This window comes from Lipotes vexillifer, unplaced genomic scaffold (genome assembly GCF_000442215.2).
Source record: "Lipotes vexillifer unplaced genomic scaffold, Lipotes_vexillifer_v1.1 scaffold3, whole genome shotgun sequence".
Classification (NCBI taxonomy): Eukaryota; Metazoa; Chordata; class Mammalia; order Artiodactyla; family Lipotidae; genus Lipotes; species Lipotes vexillifer.
Genome location: NW_006783631.1, coordinates 6,665,970 through 6,686,816, shown reverse-complemented (window position 1 = coordinate 6,686,816; position 20,847 = coordinate 6,665,970). Strand labels below are relative to the sequence as shown.

The 20,847-nt window shown below is 38.3% G+C and overlaps 1 protein-coding gene across 1 annotated transcript in view; it reads right to left on the bottom strand.

The window, feature by feature from the left end:
- CNTNAP5 (contactin associated protein family member 5) overlaps positions 1–20,847 on the bottom strand; it is an 884,418-nt gene that overhangs the window by 658,581 nt on the left and 204,990 nt on the right. The window contains exon 2 of the mRNA XM_007456361.1: positions 11,143–11,247. Within this exon, the coding sequence (XP_007456423.1) occupies positions 11,143–11,247 (105 nt within the window). The remainder of the gene's footprint in view (positions 1–11,142; positions 11,248–20,847) is intronic.

The window sequence follows — 20,847 nt, the reverse complement described above, 5'->3', positions numbered from 1 at the left end:
GCCAGATAAGACACTCTTTCTGTTTTCAGGCATATAGAGAAAATAAACAAACAAACAAAGAAAAAACACGACTGTCCCAGAATCTTTGAAGGGAAAATGGAGAAGTGGTATTGAAAGTCATTTAACACTGCAGATCTCATATTATTGACATTATCACTTAAAACTTCTCTTTCGTGAACAGCATGCATTTTGCACAGCTGAACATGCTATACTTATCTTGGTTTCCTGAGGTCATTTTGTTTGAAAGATCGTGCCCAGTCTAAGTCTCATGTCTGAGTTGAGTCACTTACTCTGTGACTTTCATAAGTAATATCTCTACTTCTGTGAAAATAATACAGTTAATGCCTCCTTTACCAAGGATCGAGATGATATATATCAACACATAGATTTCATGACCTTGGGCACAAAATGTATAAGTAACAGTTTGTCATTGTTACCCCAAGAGTGTCAACTTGGATTAAAACAAACAAACAAACAAAACCACTGGCCTCAGTTCAAGTTTCCATCAGGAAATTACTTCTTTGATTGGAAGATGTGCAAGATAACCCAGCAAAACAGCAAGAGATATAGCTTGAGAGCGAGAGAGGAAGAGACATCATCATTTACTCTCTTACTCTATATCAAATTATTAGTCTAAAGCCAATCAAGGTAATTCCATCACCTTCAACTGTGATTGGGTTCAGAAGTGAACAGAAAATCTGCTGGTGATTCAGCAGAGAGATGGTTGGGTGAGCTTGGGTTCAGGAAGACTTTCACTGCCCCAAGAAGTGGTTCACAGTCCTCAGCACACCAGAATCACTCACAGAGCTTGGAGCAATAGGGATTTTTGGGTCCTCCTGCTGGAGTTTCTAATTCAGGTGGTGGGGAATAAGTCCAGACAATCTGCATTTTCTAACACATTTCTAACACATTCTAACACATTGTACTGCTGTTCTGAGGAATCACAATTTGATGGCTTAAAAGTAAGCCATGGTCTCTTTGTTTCTCAGAACTTTGTTGAGTCTGGCTGAGATGTTGGGAGGCTTATTAGCTCCAGAATGATTCTGATACTGAGGATGACATCATTGAACTGAATTCATCAGCCCTGGAGCCTTTCCTCATTGAGGACTTCCTTTTATATAGAGTAATATGTTTTATTTTTAATTCTTTTAAAAAATGTAAAACAAAACACAGATACAGAAAAATGTCACCAAATATTTAGCTTAAATTATTACAGGGTAAATACACTTTTAACTATCACAGTGTTCAAGAAATAGAAATACAGACACCTCTCGATCTCCATGTGCCTAATAATTTAATGTTTATTCAAGCTAGTGAATTTTTTTCATGCTAGTGAGTTTTCTGTTACTTACACACAAAATTACCCTCAGAAAGCTATCCCAGGGTAATATTTGATTGCTCTGGATATGTTTGTGGAAGAGATTTATTAGAAGCAAGTCCTTAGCAAAACTAATGATAAGGATTCTTTTATAAAATCTGGATTTTTATCAAATATGTACACTGATTAGAAAAACAAAGCCCAGACACAATCAACTGATTGCATAAACGAATACTCTAAGTCAGATAAGTACAGTTTGAAACAGTCGAAGTGGGCCCTAAGGAAGGGAGAGCCCTAGGATAAGGGGCATTTGAACCTGAATCCTTGAGAAAGATGAACTGAACATTCATAGCAACTCCTGTTTTCTGATTCCTTAGAGTTGGTTATATGTTACCATTTTCAGTCCATATGGTGGATTCAAAAATCCTCAGCTCATCTTTTTTTGTTTATTGAAATTTGATAGGTATTTATAAAGTTCCCTTAAAGGATTCTTTTCTTTCTTTTTTTTTTTTTCAAGCTATGGAGCTGGACCTTTTTTTTTTTTTTACTGGAGTAATATTGATTCAAACTGTTGCGTTTTTTTAGGTATACAAAATCTTTTTTAGTTATACATATACATATATCTACTTATCTTTGGATACATTTTTTTTCCCAGTGACTTTAACTATTTATTTTATATTGGAGTATAGCCAATTAACAATGTTGTGATAGTTTCAGGTACACGACTCTGTACAGCAGAGTGATTCAGTAATATGTACACATGTATCTATTCTTTATAAAATTCTTTTCCCAATTAGGTTTTACATAGTATTGAACAGAGCTCCCTGTACTATACAGTAGGTCCTTGTTGGTTGTTGGTTATCCTTTTTAATTATGGCAGTGTGTACATGTCAATCCCAAACTCCCTAACTATCCCTTCCCTTCACCCTTGCCCCCCAACCCTAGTAACCATAAGTTCATTCTCTAAGTCTGTGAGTCCATTTCTGTTTCGAAAATGCATTCATTTGTATAATTTCTTTTTAGATTCCGTATATAAACGATATCATCAATATTTCTCTTTTTCTGTCTGACTTACTTCACTCAGTATGACAATCTCTAGGTCCCTCCATGTTCCTCAGCTCATTTTTTAAAAATGTATTTATTTATATATTTATTTTTTCTTAGCTCATCTTTTTTAATGTCATTTCCACAATGTCTTAGGTGAAAGACATTTTCCAGAGGGGTTGAGTAAATGGATTGGATTGAGTAGATCCTTCCTAACTACTCCACGTTAGATAAGGCAAGAGTATCCACCATACAATATACTATTCAAATGCAACTTATTTCCACCTGGTTGTGACACTCATTGTGAATACAGTAGTACACTGCCAATCATTAGACAAATATATGTCATGAATTATCCTGCTCTTAATTCCATTACTACATGTTTAAGTTACGATGTTTAAGTTAAAAGCAATGAACTGAGGAATTGCAAAGGACCTTGTCTCTTGGCAAAGTATTAGTTTAGCAATGTCAGACTGGTGATTCACTGAGCTGGCATTTTAAAGGCTGCCTCTTACACATATATACAATGGAAAATTACTCAGCCATAAAAAGAAATGAAACTTAGTTTTTTGTACTGAGGTGGATGGACCTAGAGTCTGTCATACAGAGTGAAGTAAAGTCAGAAAGAGAAAAACAAATACCGTATGCTAACACATATATATGGAATCTTAAAAAAAAAAGTTTCTGGGCCTCCCTGGTGGCGCAGTGGTTGGGAGTCCGCCTGCCGATGCAGGGAATATGGGTTCGTGCCCCGGTCCGGGAGGATCCCGCGTGCCGTGGAGCGGCTGGGCCCGTGAGCCATGGCCGCTGAGCTTGCGCGTCCGGCAACGGGAGAGGCCATGACAGTGAGAGGCCCACATATCGAAAAAAATAAAAAAAAAAAGTTTCTGATGATCCTAGGGAAAGGACAGGAATAAAGATACAGACATAGAGAATGGACTTGAGGACATGGGGAGGGGGAAGGGTAAGCTGGGACAAAGTGAGAGAGTGGAATGGACATATATACACTATCAAATGTAAAATAGATAGCTAGTGGGAAGCAGCTGCATAGCACAGGGAGATCAGCTCGGTGCTTTGTGACCACCTAGAGGGGTAGGATAGGTAGGGTGGGAGGGAGATGCAAGAGGGAGGAGATATGGGGATATACGTTTATGTATAGCTGATTCACTTTATTATACAGCAGAAACTAACACACCATTTTAAAGCAATTATACTCCAATAAAGATGTAAAAATAAATAAATAAATAAAGGTTGACTCTTGAAAATAATATCCACTTGGCTTTTCAAAGGAAGTGACCAGTCATTGGGAGCAAAATAAAGGGTGAATTGCACGGGTTTATCTATCATTCTCTATGTGGCAAATATTGATGTTTAGAGTCTTTGAAGCATTATATTATTAGTGAGCAAAAGTATTCATAAGATTCCTCCTTCCGGGCTTCCCTGGTGGCACAGGGGTTGAGAATCTGCCTGCCAATGCAGGAGACACGGGTTCGAGCCCTGGTCTGGGAAGATCCCACATGCCGCGGAGCAACTGGGCCCGTGAGCCACAACTACTGAGCCTGCGCGTCTGGAGCCTGTGCTCCGCAACAAGAGAGGCCGCGACAGTGAGAGGCCCGCGCACCGCGATGAAGAGTGGCCCCCACTCGCCACAACTAGAGGAAGCCCTCGCGCAGAAACGAAGACCCAACACAGACAAAAATTAATTAATTAATTAAAAATAATTTAAAAAAAAAAAAAAAAGATTCCTCCTTCCCCTCTTAACATCATTTTCTTTTGCAATGATGCTAGCTGAATAGAGAAAGGCTCATCACATTTGATTTGTCTACATTTGAGACAGTGTCCCAAGGCTCCTATTAAATAGCAGAAGATTTCTATCCTGTATCCCTCAATGATCCATAGCTGTCCTAGTAAAAGAATAAGCCTAAGGCATTGTTTAAATATTTAGGTCAGGTTAGTTTTGCCCACAGGCATATTAGACCACAGTATTATTTTCAGGGGCATGGAGTCCATGTCTCTCTGTCTTCCTTGATGCTTAAATATCCAGTCTTTGTGGTTAAAATACTGACAACCCCAGTTGAAATGCCAAAATTACCTGAAAGGGTTGACTATCATGTCAACAACACCTTTACTCAGGTTAAGATCTCTGATCAACATGAATAAAGTGAACATGGGGTAGAGAGAATTATTTTCAAATATAAGTCCTACCAACAATTAGCTGTATATCCTTAGATCAGTGACTTGACCTCTCTGAGTCTCTTTCATAATCTTTAAAATATTAATAATACCAACTATCTTAGAGTACTGACGTGATGATAAAAATAAAGCTGAAGTTTCTATTTCCCAGCATGATTCCTTATTCATAATGACTTAGCCAACTTTGATTAAGAATTGAAGGAGTGGGAGTTTCAGGGATGGACCAGCACAGTGCATCTCAAATTTGAATGTGTGAACAGTTGTTAAAGCACAGGTTCTGATCCAGAAGTTTTGGAGCAGAGGCCGAGATTCTGCATTTGCTACAAGCTCCCAGGTGATGCCCCTGTTACTATGCAGAGTCCAACCTTCGAGAACAGAGCGTGCGTGTGAGGCAACAAAGGAAAGCATAGAACCTGATGTCTGCCATTCCTGGGGGCAGCCAGTACAGGAGAAAAGAAAGAAAAGGTGCTGAAAAGAAGGAGAAAGCCCTTCAAAGGGAGAGAAGGGAATCCAGTGACAGATTTCTATACACCGCATGGTCTTTTTGAACAGATTAGATTGTATCCATATCACGTCTGGCTCAATCAATCCAGATGGGAACTCTTTTTGCAAGCAGGTACTGTAGTGCTGCCGATGAAATTGGGTCCTCGGTATTGCCACCTAGCTAATCAGGAACAAGTCTTCAGACAGCTGATATCATGCTAATTGTGAAGACCCTGCTTCCTGAATTGTTCCCAGTCCACACCTGTTCAGGAGGGACCAGACACCAAAATGAAAACCAACATCCAAAGACCTTCATGGGTCCTTAGCTTTTTGCAACCCAAGCGCTGCCCAAGGGGGAAAGAAAAAACGTGCATCGATTTTGTGCCAAAAGGAGGAAAGATTTTTAAGCCTCTCCATTTGTCCATGAGCCCAGGAAGCTGAAAATGCCTTGACATTGAAAAAAATCAAAATCTCCATGGCAACAAAGTTGTCATGCCAGAAACATGATCTCAACTTACACAGGCAAGCATCTCAAAAATATAGTGAGTGAGGAGGAAGAACTAAAATTTCAAAATTCTATTGGTGGTGGGGGGAGGGAAGGATGGGAAAGAAAAATACAGACCTTTTCTCTCATGGGGCCGAAGATGTCCATTCCTATATGCCTTCTAATCACATAAAGTAAAAACTTGCCCTCACTCTCAAGCGGCTCTAACCCACACAGGGGAGGCTTCATACTGTGTCACCAACTTCTGAGTTTCCTGCCGACAGTAAGGGCTTCTCACAGCCCAGCCAACTTTAAGCCCAAATCAAAAGCTTTCTTACCACAAAACAAATCACATTTTACAAAATCAGATCCCTCCTAAGCCACAATTATACATATTGACTTGGCAACCTCCGTTAATGGTGATCTGACCCACAGTTTAATGTCTTTTGTCATTTCTTTCAAAAGTAATTAGCTCTCTTCTTTGCTTTTTCTTTCCTTGTGTGTGGATAAAATGTGAGGAGTGTCTGAAAGTGAGAGAACAAAAATTCCATTTGGCCGATTTCTTCCTTAGATGAGATAGCAGCGTGAAGACTATTAGTGTGTTTTAACCATCTAATCTCTCTCCTGGTCCAGTGAGTTGCCCAGACCTTGGTGACACAGTACCTAAGGTCAAAGACTGTTTCCAAGGGTGTGTTTTCTAACATAAAGATGAGTTCATCACTGACAGAACTCAGACTTACTTTACTCAGGGTCGGAGGGTACTCATGAGCATGCCTTTCCTATATTTTTCTTTTCAACTTTTGTGTTGATCTCTGCTTGGGATGACATCCTTCCCAGCTGTGCCCCTTTTCTTCCTGGTGTAGGTCAGAAATGTGTACGCTTGAGTTCTGAGCACACAGTGGAGGTGAAGTGGTCCTTAATTACCTACATTCAGTGTATGTCACAGGTGTATATGATTCCCAGGGGATGTGGCAGTGTTAAATGGTGTCTGAAGACCTGCAGGGCCTTTATCTTTGTGAAAAAGTTCAGCAGTGAGGAGCTGGGAGGATGCCGCTGAGCACATTCATTTCAGTGAGGAAGACTTAGCTTTAGGGAAGTCAGGAGTTTTACAATGTGGATTTCGTCTGTGGTGGAAAACCAGGAAGTTCCTTGACAAGTGCATGGAAGGCTGAATGGGGTAGAGTAGAAGGAAATCATGAAATATTGAGATAAGGGAGTAAATGAATGAATGAATGGAGTATATTAAAAAATATCCAAAACCTGGAGATCAAAAGAGAGCTAAGTTTGTCCTTTCAACATCATCCTGGGGCAATTTTTAACAAGTCTACTCAGTGATCGTTTAATTCTCAAGGAGAATGTACCTGTCATTTGGTTTTGCTATTCATTGGCCCATTAGACCTTAGATATTATGAAGCTACATGTTAACCTATAAATGTTTGCCCAATAGAGTAGACATTACCCCCCAATTTTTATTATCCCCTAAGACATTAACTAGTTTTGTATCCACTTAGAAATTTTTTTCTCATAGTCTTTTCTTTCCTTGCTGTGGCATTTTTATCTGTGAAATCGGGATAATGATAATAATAATACCTACATGGAGGGTAATTGTGAGAATTAAGTTGATGTGCCTTAAGGGCTTAGAACAGTTATGGCTCATAGTAAGTGCTAAGTATATTGTTGTGGTCTTATCTGTATGCTGGTAGGTATAAGCTGCTAACAAAGGTTTGTGAACTAGGCATAGGATCCAACTATTCAGGGAGGAGCCAAGCCTGATCATGACAGTGCTAGGAGCAGTTGTTTAGCATCTGGCTGTGAACTTGCTATTAAAAACACTATACTGAGAAGTCAAATAGAAACCAAGATGTTCTTTGAAATTTCCATGTATATCCGACATTATCCTAGATTTTAAACCAGGTGGAACAGTCTGCTCTTTGGGGTATGTTTGCTGTCTTTCCTTTATTAAAATAAAAAGGAAGTTTTAAAGGAGGACATGTAGAAAAAAGTGTTCATTAGACAGGACTCTAAGTACTTCTAGGCCATTTCAGTGGAGAGACAGCACATGAGGCTGTTTTTAGATGGAGACAAATAAATTATTACTTTATACTGATATTTTTCTATGTAAATTAAAAATTACAACTTTCTAAATTTTATTTTAGAAAACATATGACAAACCCTTCTTAATATCATTAACATAACAGCTTTTGTTTTATTATAATTATACTATGTATGTTTATAGTCTATGTGTGTATTATATATATGTGTATATGTATACATATACTACTACACACATCCATATACATATCCATATACATGTATATGCATGTGTATATATTCTATTACATATGGATTGTGTATATATATGTATATATATATATATATATATACACACACACACATACATACACATACACACACTGGTTATATATATATATATATAAAACAATGGCTATATCTACCTTTTTCTATATATATGACTGACTCTATATATCCAACCATATGTATATAATTAACTCTCTTTATATATCCTACTATACTATATACATATGTGTGTATAAAAATACACACAATACATCATTTATATTGTGTATATATGTATATATATGACAAAATGATAAAATCAATATTATCACTAATCACAAATATTAGCTATTCATTATACGGTAATTATATGGTAATTATATGGTAATTTGTGTTATCCATGTATACTTTTTATGAGTAGGATTTGTACCTATTTTTACCAGCTATGTGCTAGAGTTTTAGTACAATGCCTGGCACATAGTAGTTGCTCAGTAGATATTAATGGAAAGATTTGTTATTCACGAATTCATCCAATCTAGTAACTTGCAACTCTTGTTGCATTTTAGAATCACTGGGAAAGCTTATATTTATTTAATTTATCAATATTCATTCTTGGGTCCCATTCCAGACAATTAATTCAGAATATCTGGGAGGTAGGTCTCATTGCTACTTACAAAGCTCTCCTATTTAATTCCCTTTAAGGGCAACAGTTGACCCTGTGAATGGACCTGTGTCACATTATGAGTTCTAGACCAATGTATCCCAACTCTTCAACTCTATCTCCTGTCTGGCCTTCCTGATTTGGACTCTAGTTGGGAGAAGGAGGAAGGTCAACTTCCTTTCTGCCTACGTTCATGCTAACCTTGAGCTCAGGCACACGGGTGCCCCCATGAGCAGGATAATGATAATAAATTGAAACAGAGACATCCGTGTCCTGTCGATATCTGTCCATAAACTGGGGAGCTGGCCTATGATCAGACTCACAGCTTCTCCAGAAAATGCCAAGGAGCTACTGAGGCAGTCATGACCTTCTGCCACCGCACGATTGGGTGGGACTGAGACCAACTCTGGCTCCAGATGCCCTGTAGGAGAGTCTCTATTAAAATCTGCCAACCTGTGTTTCTTATTGAAATGACAAATGTAACTCATTGTCCTAGTCTCTCTCTACCCTGCAGTGAGAAGGAGCTTTAGAATGTGCAAGTCTGGTCTCAGTCTGCACATGATGCTTCCAGGCAGGCATTGTTGGTCCCCTTTACATATTAAAAAAAAAACAAGGTTGACAGCAGGTAAGTGACTTACAGATGCTCATAGAACTTGTAAGTAAACGCCATAGCCAGCATTTGAACTTGGGCAGAATACTTTCCAAACCTTTTTTCTCTCTAATACACCTTCTTAAACCTGCATTAGTAAATCAATTTGCTAACGTGGTTGGGAGCAAAACTGTGGATTCAGATGACTTAGATTTGAATCCAAGCATTTCCCCTTCTTAACCTCATGATGTAAGGCACATTATAAACTTTGTTGAGCCTCAGAAAACCTCTCTGAAGACAAAAAGGTAATAATGCTTACCTTGCAGAGTCTTTGTGAAGATTAAATGACATAATATGGGTGAAATGCTCTATATAATTTTTGGCACAGAGAATTCATGAAAAGGCAGTGTTAGTACAAAATTGTCATTGATATTTCCCTGCTGGGTCTTTTTTTTTTTTTTTTTTTTGGGCGGTCCCCCAGCCTCTCATTGTTGTGGCCTCTCCCGTTGCAGAGCACAGGTTCCGGACGCGCAGGCTCAGCAGCCATGGCTCACGGGCCCAGCCGCTCTATGGCATGTGGGATCTTCCCGGACCGGGTCACGAACCCGTGTCCCCTGCATCGGCAGGCGGACTCTCAACCACTGCGCCACCAGGGAAGCCCTCCTGCTGGGTCTTTGGTTAACCATTCTTTTCCCTTTAGAATACCATTCTTAAATTCCTCTCTCAACAAAAACACGGAAATTACTAAGTTTTAAGTTATTGATTGCATTATACCAGAATACTTGTGATGTGTAGTATGAAACAAACAGTAAGTATACAAATAAAAATTACAAATCAACCTCACTCTGAATGGAGATTCCAAATCAGAAATTAAAATGTAAACAAATTAAATCATGCTGCACTTTACAAAAACAATATCAATAGCACCTCAACTAATTAGGACTTACTCCAGAATGTAAAGATTGATCAACCTTGGAAACTTACTAATGTGATTGACCTCATGTATCAGTGGGAAAATATAGTAAAGATTAAATAATGTGAGCTCTCCCAGATCAGTGTACCTCTTCAAACTGCATATCAATTTTTTCTTAAATTGAAAAAAGTGTTTAGAGTGTTCACTAGGTATGTCAATAAACAAATATCATCAGTTATTTAAAGTCTTTGAAAACTAAAAATTCAACTATAGAACAATATATATATATATATATATATATGCATTATAAATATGATTTAAAATATATCTCTCTACATATCCAGCATCATATTTGTTGAAGACATTTCACATGAGACATTAGTTAAGGGTGTCTGCACTTCCTTCAGTCATATGCTGTAAAGATACACATCCAGCATTTAACCACAGTTATCTCTAGCTGGTAGCATTGCACAATTTTTGTATTTTCTTACTTTTACTTAATAGTGTTTTATATTTTTAATGTTAGAAACGTTTATTTTATTGTAAAAATTAAATTTATTGAAGGAAAAATCTTGGTAGATTTCATTCTTGCTTATGATAACATGCTATTATAATAATATATTTTGGTAGCTATTTATGTTAGATGCATGAAATATAAAAATAAAGCAAATTAAAAATATTTGTTCACAAAGGCTTTTTTTTTTTTTTTTTTTGAGGTATGCGGGCCTCTCACTGTTGTGGCCTCTCCCGTTATGAAGCACAGGCTCCGGACACGCAGGCTCAGCGGCCATGGCTCATGGGCCCAGCCACTCCGCGGCATGTGAGATCTTCCCGGACCGGGGCACGAACCCATGTCCCCTGCATCGGCAGGCGGACTCTCAACCACTGCGCCACCAGGGAAGCCCCACAAAGGCGTTTTATGATCATCAAAGAAGAATAAGGTGGGTTCAGGGGAACAGTAGCCAGTATAACCAGTATTCTTGGAGTATCTGTTATGTGCTGGGAAACATGGTTTCATTCTTTTAATGCCCCTCTACCCATTCTTCTCCTGAACACTGCTCTTGGACAGGATCCCAGCACATAGAGATACTCCCTTTCTTCCATTTACCCATTGTATGCTTATTCAGCACTTGCCTTTAGAGTTTTGTTACCTACTCACCAACTCTTCGGTTGAGCTGAGCTGGGATGTGAGTACCATTGAGGTCTGAGGAGCTGGAAAAAGCCACTGGAGAGAGCAAGGATGCTAATGGGTCATCACAGTTGTCTAGAATGAAAGTGGAGAGAGAGAAAATTCCATTAGCAAGAAATGTTCCATAAAGAGAGAACTCAAAGCACTAACCACTACCACTTATTAAATACCTCCTCTGATCAAGGCTGGTACTACTTGTTTCCATGTGCTATTTCATCAAATCCTCACAACAATCCTCAAAGATAGGGGTTAAGTTTCTTTCACAGTTGGGGAAACTCAAGTTCAGAGGTATTAAGTAGTTTGTGTAAGGTCACAATATTAGAAAACAGTGTGGCCACAATTCTTGCCCAGATTTGTCTAACCCAAAATCCAACTATCTTGCCATTCCTTTGATCAACCACTTGAGCAAAGCCTCAAATTATGGTTAGTGAGTTTCTTCTATAAAAGAGGAGATGGTTTAAAAATGGGGAACATTGTAACTACTCTCTCATCTTCAGTCCCTAAGGACTCTTGCAATCGTTCTATCTAGAGGGACAGAATAACTTAGAATGTCTCACTCCTAGTTGCGTGAAAGTCTTTGGAAAACGAGTTACTGATTTTAATAATTCACTTCTATTCTATGAAGTAGTAGAGAATAGCCCCCAGCCTTCCCTAAATGTGGTAGGTATGTGTCCTAAGACTTCTTTGATGCTGACTAGATGTGGAACAATGTGGAGTCATGGGCAGAGATGAGGTCTTGACAATGTAGATATGCTCCTCTGATTGCCCTGACCATCCAATCTCATGTCCAGGACTCTCCCCTCACAGAGCATATTGGAGCTTGTAATCATTCATTTATTTGTTTGCATTCTCCAATAGGTAACATGCACTTTGTGGGATCTTAGCAAATAATCCGGCATATAATAGGCTTTCAATAAAGGTTTACTTAAAGAATGAAATGGTGAGTAAAGGAAGGAAGTAATCAATCAATCCACCTAACAGTACCAACACTCTTACCATTTTTCCATTTTGTATACAATTGATCTTAAAGAATATTGCAAAATGTGTTCATGAAATCTAGACATACCTCACTCAAAACAAATTTGAAACGTGTTAGTCAGTTTGAATGTCAACTTCATAGTGTCAAATGCTCTCAGGAAGAGCTGAGTGGACATTCTTAAAAGAAAATGTACATAGGATTATGAGGTTGCTTGCTTACACAGCAAATTCTTAGGGAGCAGTATTTCATATAATTGCAGGAAAATTAATTATAAACATAAGGATTGAATTTTTGTTTGTTCAATGTGTTAAAAAAATCAACTGGCAAAATATATTTTGAGTTTTTCCCAATCAAAAATGTTTGAAAAATATTTTGAGGCATTTAATAAACACAAAATAGAGCCAGATCCTCACTGAGGAGGAATAACACAAAAATCAGAGCAAGGGAAAAAAATCAGAGCAAGGGAAAAAAATCAGAGCAAGGGCACCTCGGTAATTACGGTCATTCTAAGAATAGAAAACAGAACTCAGGGCCAATTTACCCCAGGCCTGAGATGCAAGTGAGAGGGGTTGCATGCACCCTTCCAACACAATTGTTTGGGAACATGAATTTGTTACTCTATTTATATGTTAGGAAACAATAGGAACATAATGGAAATCTTCCATTTGCTTATGCTAGTTTCATCATTAGGAAACAGGTGAACGTCAAAGCTTGAACCCAACTGGACTGAGCCCCAGAAGAATACACCACACACACACACACACAACACACACCACACACACCAAACACCACAAAGTATTTCTCTTCCTAGCCATGTTATGAGCATCACCTCCCCACATCTGTAGTTATAGCTACCATCCAATTTCAGATAATATCCCTCCACCCCTACCCAATAACTCACAACCCTCCTAACACCCACTTCCACAAGCAAACTGAAGATCTTTTAAATGTCAAGTACCATAATTATTATAGTATTTATGTATTTCTTAAACATATAACATGTATAAAACTCTGCTATCATTTTTTTCAATACTTTTTCTTGAAGTATAGTTGATTTTACAGTGTTGGTTAATTTCTGCTGTGCAGCATAGTGATTCAGTTATACATATATATTCATTCTTTTTTATAGTCTTTTCCATTATGTTTATCTCAGAATATTGAATACAGTTCACTGCATGTTGTAGGGCCTTGTGGTTTGTCCGTTCTATATGTAATAGTTTGCTGTACAGCAAAGTGATTCAGTTATACATACATATATATATATATATATATATTCTTTTTCATATTCTTTTCCATTATGGCTTATCATAGGATATTGAATATAGGTTTCTGTGCTATACAGTAGGACCTTGTCGGTACTGCTACTGTTTTTATTAGTTTTTTTTTTTTAATTGGTTGCTGATGACATTTTTGAGTATTGTGCTCCTAACCCTATTTCTTTTTCCCCAGGTAGAAATTGAAGTAACCTAATAATTTCAATTTAATTTAGTCCAATAAATATTTATAAGGTCCTACTTTATGCTTGACCTTGAATAGGCATTGGGATACATTTGAGTAAAATTGAGTGTCAGACTTCAAGGAGTTCAGAGACCATTGAAATATATGAATATATAAACAAGTCAATAAATGGGTGGGATAGTTGAGGAGAGTTTTCACCAACATTACATCCAAGCCAGTTACATGTGTACCTAACTGGTCAGACGTCCAGGTAAGTGCTCTTTCCCATCTCCTCCAGTCTTATGCAGTCCCCTTTTCCACCAGGCACTGGCCTCGGGAAGAAGTAAGCTTCCAACCACACTGGCCTCCTGATGTCAGCTGCTATTTCCCCACTGCCCAGTTCCTCTTGTGAAATGTTCCTTCTTTGTATCTCCATTTATGGGGTCAGTGTTTCCATTTTGGAAATCGGTAAAGCCATTGGAAACAATCTGTGCTAATGGAAAGGTCCAGAGAGGATTCTTCAGGGCTCATTTTCTCATGGACCCTGGACATTGCAGTGGCCTTTAGAGAACATGTCTGAGCTTTTGCTCCCCTATCCCTAAAAGTGATAAGAATGGGAAAGTTTCCAATCAGAAAGAAAGACCACCCCCTCCTCCCTGGCCAATAGGTAGAGATCCCTCTCTCTTCTCTATGTCAGATGAACAAACCTGACAAGTCACCTAAACTGAGAGTAGACCAGGACTCAAATTGGTAATCAAATTACCCCTAGTGGCTGGGAATTAAGAATTTGTCCATATAAGCATTCTCAATGCAAAATGTGTATTACTTTTAAACCTGTCCTATTCTTAAAGCAGAGGAGAAACAATCTAGCATAAATGAGGACAGTACAGTTGACACTTAACACGGGTTTGAACTGTGAAGGTTCACTTATACCAGATTTTTTTTTTCAATAAATAGGTTGTACAGTGGTATAGGATCCGTGGTTGGTTGAAAACAGGATGAGGAACCTCGGATTTTTCACTATGTTGGGGGTAGGTGTCCCTCAGCCCACGTTGTTCAAGGGTGAGCTGTAATTAATTTTTAAAAAATTCCTGATTTGGGAAGGCCGGGGATAGTGGATGGTGTCAGGATGACTAAGACTGAGAGATCCTTGTTCTAGACTGGTTTCTTCTCTTGCCTTGGTGACTCCAGATAATACATCCCAATGCACTAAGCTGTATCTCCATTGTCCATAAAATCGAGAGAATCATCTCTGCCACATCTAGCCATAGAATCATTTCAAAGATGGAATGAGACGAGATGGAAAAAGTCCCCCTTTAAAGGATAAAGCACAGAATAAACCCAGGAAGTAGTATGTGCATGGTCTGTAATATCTGCTTGCAATCCAGAGCAACCATTTTCAACAATTTTATTCCTGGGATCTTGTGTGTATGTTACAAATCCTGCAAAAGAATTGATATCACCAAAAGCTCTTTTGCACTAAAGGTTTGTGGTCAACTTGATGAGAAGGAGGATAGGAAGTATGGGAGAGGGGAAGGGGTGAAGACACACAGGAGAGTGAGGGTGGCATTGCATCCCCTCTGTGGATTGGCAGCCTTCCTGAAACAGGGCCGACATTGCACCAAACACATGGCTAGGAAGCAAAGACACAAAGTACCATCTGCTCCACCATCCCTGCAAGCTTTAAATAAGCAGACCCATGTTGTTGTTAAATTTTAGGAACCACTCACATCTCAGCCTTCTGAGAGTGTGTTTGCAAGCTAAATCCATCAGTCAGTTCTTCCAGAAGTGTGGTGGATGTTTATTCGTATTTACATAAGGAAAGAGGAAAGGGTGAAGAAATTCTGGGAGGGAGAGAGAAGTTTGAAGTTTAGGAAAAACATAAGGCGGGACTAGAAGTCAGGCTTCCGGTGGAACACAGAACCTGGAGAAACCATGATTATTTTTCAAGAAATGAACCGCACTTCACAGATGCAATGGCATAGTAGAATATTTTCAAAATATTTCTTTAAAAAGCCCATTTATGGGCTTTTTCTCTCAAAGATGTGTTGCAGAAATCAGGGGAAATTAAAAGTCTGTTTAAAAATGCAAACCTTTTCTTACATTATTACTGTCCAATTTTCTTTGACAAATAACTGCCACCTTGTTTTCCTTTACACCATAAAGGCCACCTCCAAACCCACCCCTTGCCCAGGCAGATAAAAATCCAGACCTATGAGTGGGTGTTGAATAACCCAGTCCTATTTTCAAATGACTTAGCCCCACATTCATAGACTAAGATGATGTCAAAACCAGAAGGAACTTCTGAAATTGTGGAATTCAAGCCGTCCCTTCACTTTACAAATGAGGACCTCAGGGTTGAAGGAGATGACAAGCCTACTCAGGATTAGTTAGTTAATTAATAGACTGGCCTGGATGGAAACTCAGGTTTCCTCAATCCCAGATGGTGACCACTAGGTCAGAATCACCTGCCGCCTGTGCATAAATCTGGTAATCATTAGTTATATCATTCTTCATAACATTTGTTTTAACAAATGACTTATTTTCTGCAAAAGGAAGGGCATGGTTTTATTTCCTGGATAACAGAAAAATGTTGAAGAATAGTCTATAATTTTCAAAAGAATTTGAATTTCTTATTTTTTTTGGCCCTTCTTTATTTCTTCGTTTGACACTCTCTCACCCACCAAAAAAGGGGTAAAGAAAAAAAAAAAAACACAAAGGCAGGATGAAAGATAAAAAAGAAATGTATTTGTTTTCTGATTAATATTTGTATGCACATTCAAGGCCAGCATTTTCTTTGATATTTTAAATCTGAAGAAGTGGGGATAATTTTTCCCTTAATATACTTGTACAGTTAAATACTAAAGGCCTTCTTTCACCTTAATTAAAAGGTAAAGGCACAAAAGAGAATTCTGAGTAAATATGATATTTACACAGCTTCTTAGAAATAATAATTGACTCTTTAAGATGATTCCACTTTAAGTAACATTTTTGGTTATCAGTGTATATTTTTATTCATTATTATTAGAATACCAATGGAGTTACAGATGGTAACTGAAGTTAAATTGTGAGCATCGCCTTGATTACCAGAGTAAATTGTCTGTATATGGGGATGTGGAGCTTAAGGGATTCATTTGTATTTATAGGTGAGATAAAATTCCTCTTAGCATTGCACACTTAATGGCCCACTTTGTTTAAAAGACATAAAGCATGTGTTTCGTGTAGTGCCTACAATGAGGCTTAGAAGCGGCAACTCACGCTTTTAGCTTCATTTGTTTTTCCCCTTGTTGCCTATAATTTCACTTAGCAGACAACAAAAATAAATACTCTAATACTACTCTTGACTCTGACCCCTTCCCTATTTTCCACCATGAAATCCTAAAAGATAAATTACTCCATGAATGCGCAGACCAAAAAACATGACTCTCTAAAATGAGTCATGAAAAGAAGGTCAAACCTTCTCTATCCTGACATCCATCTCCACCATTATGCAGTGCTACTTGCCTTTTGATTATCTGCTGGATACACATGGTCGTTCTCTTTGCTGTGGGCAGACAGAATTCAAGTCAAAGACATAGACCCTGAGCTCCAGGAGCCAAGCATTTACTCTGGGTTGAAAGATAATACATGTATTTTTTTTTTAAAGCTCCTTACATGTATGAACGATTATATGCAGGAGACCTTTGGCTTGGGATACAGGAACCCTGGGTCCTCTTCTTCCTTCACTGTGAATGTGCTCTCATTTTTACCTTCCTGTGCTTCAGCTCCCTCCTCTGCGAACGGCGCAGGTAATTGTTCATTTCTTTGATCAACAAACTTTAACTGGGCACATTCTAGGTATCAGAGTTTCTGTCAGGCTTTCGAGGTAGTAAAAGCAGTTGTAACCAATTCCTCCAACACAGTGGAGACGGACACACCCTTCACTGCTCCACAGCTGTGACTGGTGAATGAGGAGCCAGGGTATCCCGAAGGGGAGGTGGTCCTGTCTAGGGATTAACAGGGGTGCTCTGGGGTTCTTTCTAGGCTTTTAAAATCATTCTATTCAAGATTTTAGGAGAGACTTGTTTGGAGGTACTGATCTTCACTTATAAGTGACTTGCTAGGACTTGACCATAATCAAACCGACTGAGAACAATAACAAAGCAGGAGAGGCAGCTATAATTCTTTCCTGCCTCTGGGGCAGCTCCTCTTCTAGGTGGTCAGCTGTCCCTGCCGTGCAGCCAGCAGGAGATATCACTCATACTGGATGGGTGAGCAGCCTACAAGTTTCTCTGTTCATTTCACACTCTAGTCTATGTTCAAACAGATCTTTGAACCAAGGTCTGTGTGACTTTGTGCACATCTTCTGTCTGAAAATCTGCTTCCCATCCCTAAAATGGTGGCAGGAGAGTCTCATAGTCTGGCAAAGGTCAGTCTCCCATGTGATTAATCTCCCAAGATTATCCTTCTTGGATTTTCAAGAACATCTGTACATGGATGTCCCATAATTAGCCCAAAGACAATGGCTTCAAAGTATACTTCCCTAAATTGCTTTCCTCTCAGATTACCCTTACTGCCACTGATGGATTTTTTTTTTTTATTCTCAGTTTAGGGATATCATGCTCACAGTTGATTGCTTTGTTCTGTATTTCTCTCTATCTTTAAATCTAATTTATCAATTACTTAATCTGATTTAATAAAAAATGTTTCTTAAGCACCTCAGATGGGAGGCATATGATATACTAATCATGTGTGGAGTATGAAGCATCATGTTGAGCAGGGATTTTTTTAACTACAGTACTTAACATCTGGGACTATGTATATGTCCAATAAATCTTTGTTGAGGGAAATGGTGAAAGTTACAAGTGTTACCATTTTTTTTTGTTGTTGTTGCTTGGAAAGATCTCTCAGATTTATACTCTATTTTTTTTTCTCCCTTGCCCACTACTTGATCCTAGTTCATGCTTTTAAATATCATGTTATGATTTTATAAGTCTGCTGAGTTAACACTGGGCTCTACTATCATTGAAGCATTCTTTCTAAAACACTGTTTTCAACATATTTTCTTCCCCATGACTTATTAGGCATGCCAGCCTCAATTTGGCTTCCAGAAGTAGCATCATGAAACTGAAAGAACAAAGAGGGAGTTATTAACATAAAACAGGTCCAAACTGAGCATAAGGCAGGGTGTCACTGATGAGAGGTCACAGGATGATCAAAGAGTCAGAAAATAACATCCAACAAGCAGATATCAGGAGTATGGGGCTTGTTGTTGGGATACGCTTTGGTCAGGGGACCATGCCCTCCAAAAGAATCATTCAAGATTGTGAAATTCAAATATGCTAAAGCTATCAGTTCTTTAGGATTATGGATGGTCCTTCTTAGCTTAAATGAATTAGCTAGAAGACATGAAATCTTGGATGTGTAGAAAAGATAAAAATCATAGATGAAAAGGCTTAGAAATTTCTGGAATATGAGAAGCTGAGATTGGTGGCTGGATTACTAGGGATGGTTTTAGAAGAGACTGATAAGGAAAAAGCAAATCTTTGAAATAATGAAATTTTATCTATTTAAAAATTTCCTAAATCCAACTTTGTTTCTATACACTCCTGTACACTTCTCCCCATATCCACCCATCAATATTCCATGCAATACACAGACAAACATGCACACACACACACACACACACACACCATTATAAAGTAGAGCCAAATCAGTTTCAGAATTTACTGGATTTTTAAGCAAAGCTAAATACGTGAACAAATGGGATACATGATACATGATAATCTTACAATGATAAGATTAGGAAAATGGGAAAAATAAGATTAAAAACTAAAAAATTGCAAGAAGAAAGAATGTATTTTTACTTAGTGCATGGTTCAAATGATTATGCATAGGATATTAAAATGAAGGAAAGGCCACAATTGGAGAATTGTAAAGATAGTGTTTCTGTCAATTCAGTGCTCATCAGAGTTGAGAATTTCCTTGAGCTGTGTCTCTCAAGTAGATATCTATTCTTTTTTGAATACACTGGAGCTAAATTTCCAATAGCTAATAGCCTGTATTGAGTGGTTCTAAATTATACTGAAAGTCCTGGTTATTCAGGAAACTACAATCTTCACTTGCAGCTCGATCAATCCATACACATTTATAAAACCCTCTTCATCTCTAATGGGTCTAGGCATAGAGCTCCTAAAGGAAATACTACAATCTGTGTGTCATCAACCTACTCATGAGAATTTAGGAAAAATGCCTGATTGAAAAGATAGGCTTGAGTTGGGGACTGGCCAGCTGGCTGATAGCACAACCCCATGAGGGTCAATGCCAACCATTTATGAGTGGATGGGAAAAACATGTACTGAAAATTCAAACAAATATTGATTCTTATTGGTCTTTGTAGGTGAGAAAATAACGTCAGCTCAGGGACAGCAGCAGTGGTACTTAAGATCATAATCTGGCTGTGTGTGTGTGTGTGTGTGTGTGTGTGTGTGTGTGTTTTCTGGACCAATTGGAGACTGCAGTATATCTGGAAAGAGGCAGACATTGGAGCCCAGCCCAGTCTGAATTCAGATCCTGACTCTACAGCTTACTAATTATATGTCCTTTGGGAATTTATTTAATCTCAGTCTTCTCTATGTATAATGGGGATCATAACTATATCCAGGCTTGTCGTGAGAACAAAAAGAGACAATTCATGTTAAATATTTAACCCAGTGATTGGCACATGACTGGATACATGTTAGTTTCCTTTATTTTCTATCCTTCTTTCTTTCTTAGATTCAAGCTCATCATCTCCAGCCATTGCTTTTTAAAAAATGATCTTTCTTATACCCTCTACTATGCCTTTTTTTACTTTGTCCATCCAGATGGTTCTAAGACTGTTTCTTTATCAGCTCTTCAGGATGCATAGGATAATTCTGCACCAAGAGCTATTCTGTTTATGCGCTGCGTATGCTCCAAGACAAAACACAGTACACTTTCTAAGTTTTATCACATTTTTTCTTGGATGCATTTAATAGTTCTTAAGCACAATGTGCCAGGCATCATGCTATCTGGTCCACAGACTGTTGAGCCTAAAAGGGAACAGGAAGCACAGCTCTTATATAACATTACGAGGGATGAGGCTGTAGAAAACGTTTGGATTTCTTTCTAGTCCTTATACTTTATTTATTAAAAAAATCTTGTGACATGTTAAGTAGGGCCTTCCATGTTTGTGTTTTTGGATTATAAGCTTAAAAATCTGGGAAACACTGCTTTGGGTGAGATGGTCACAACAATTT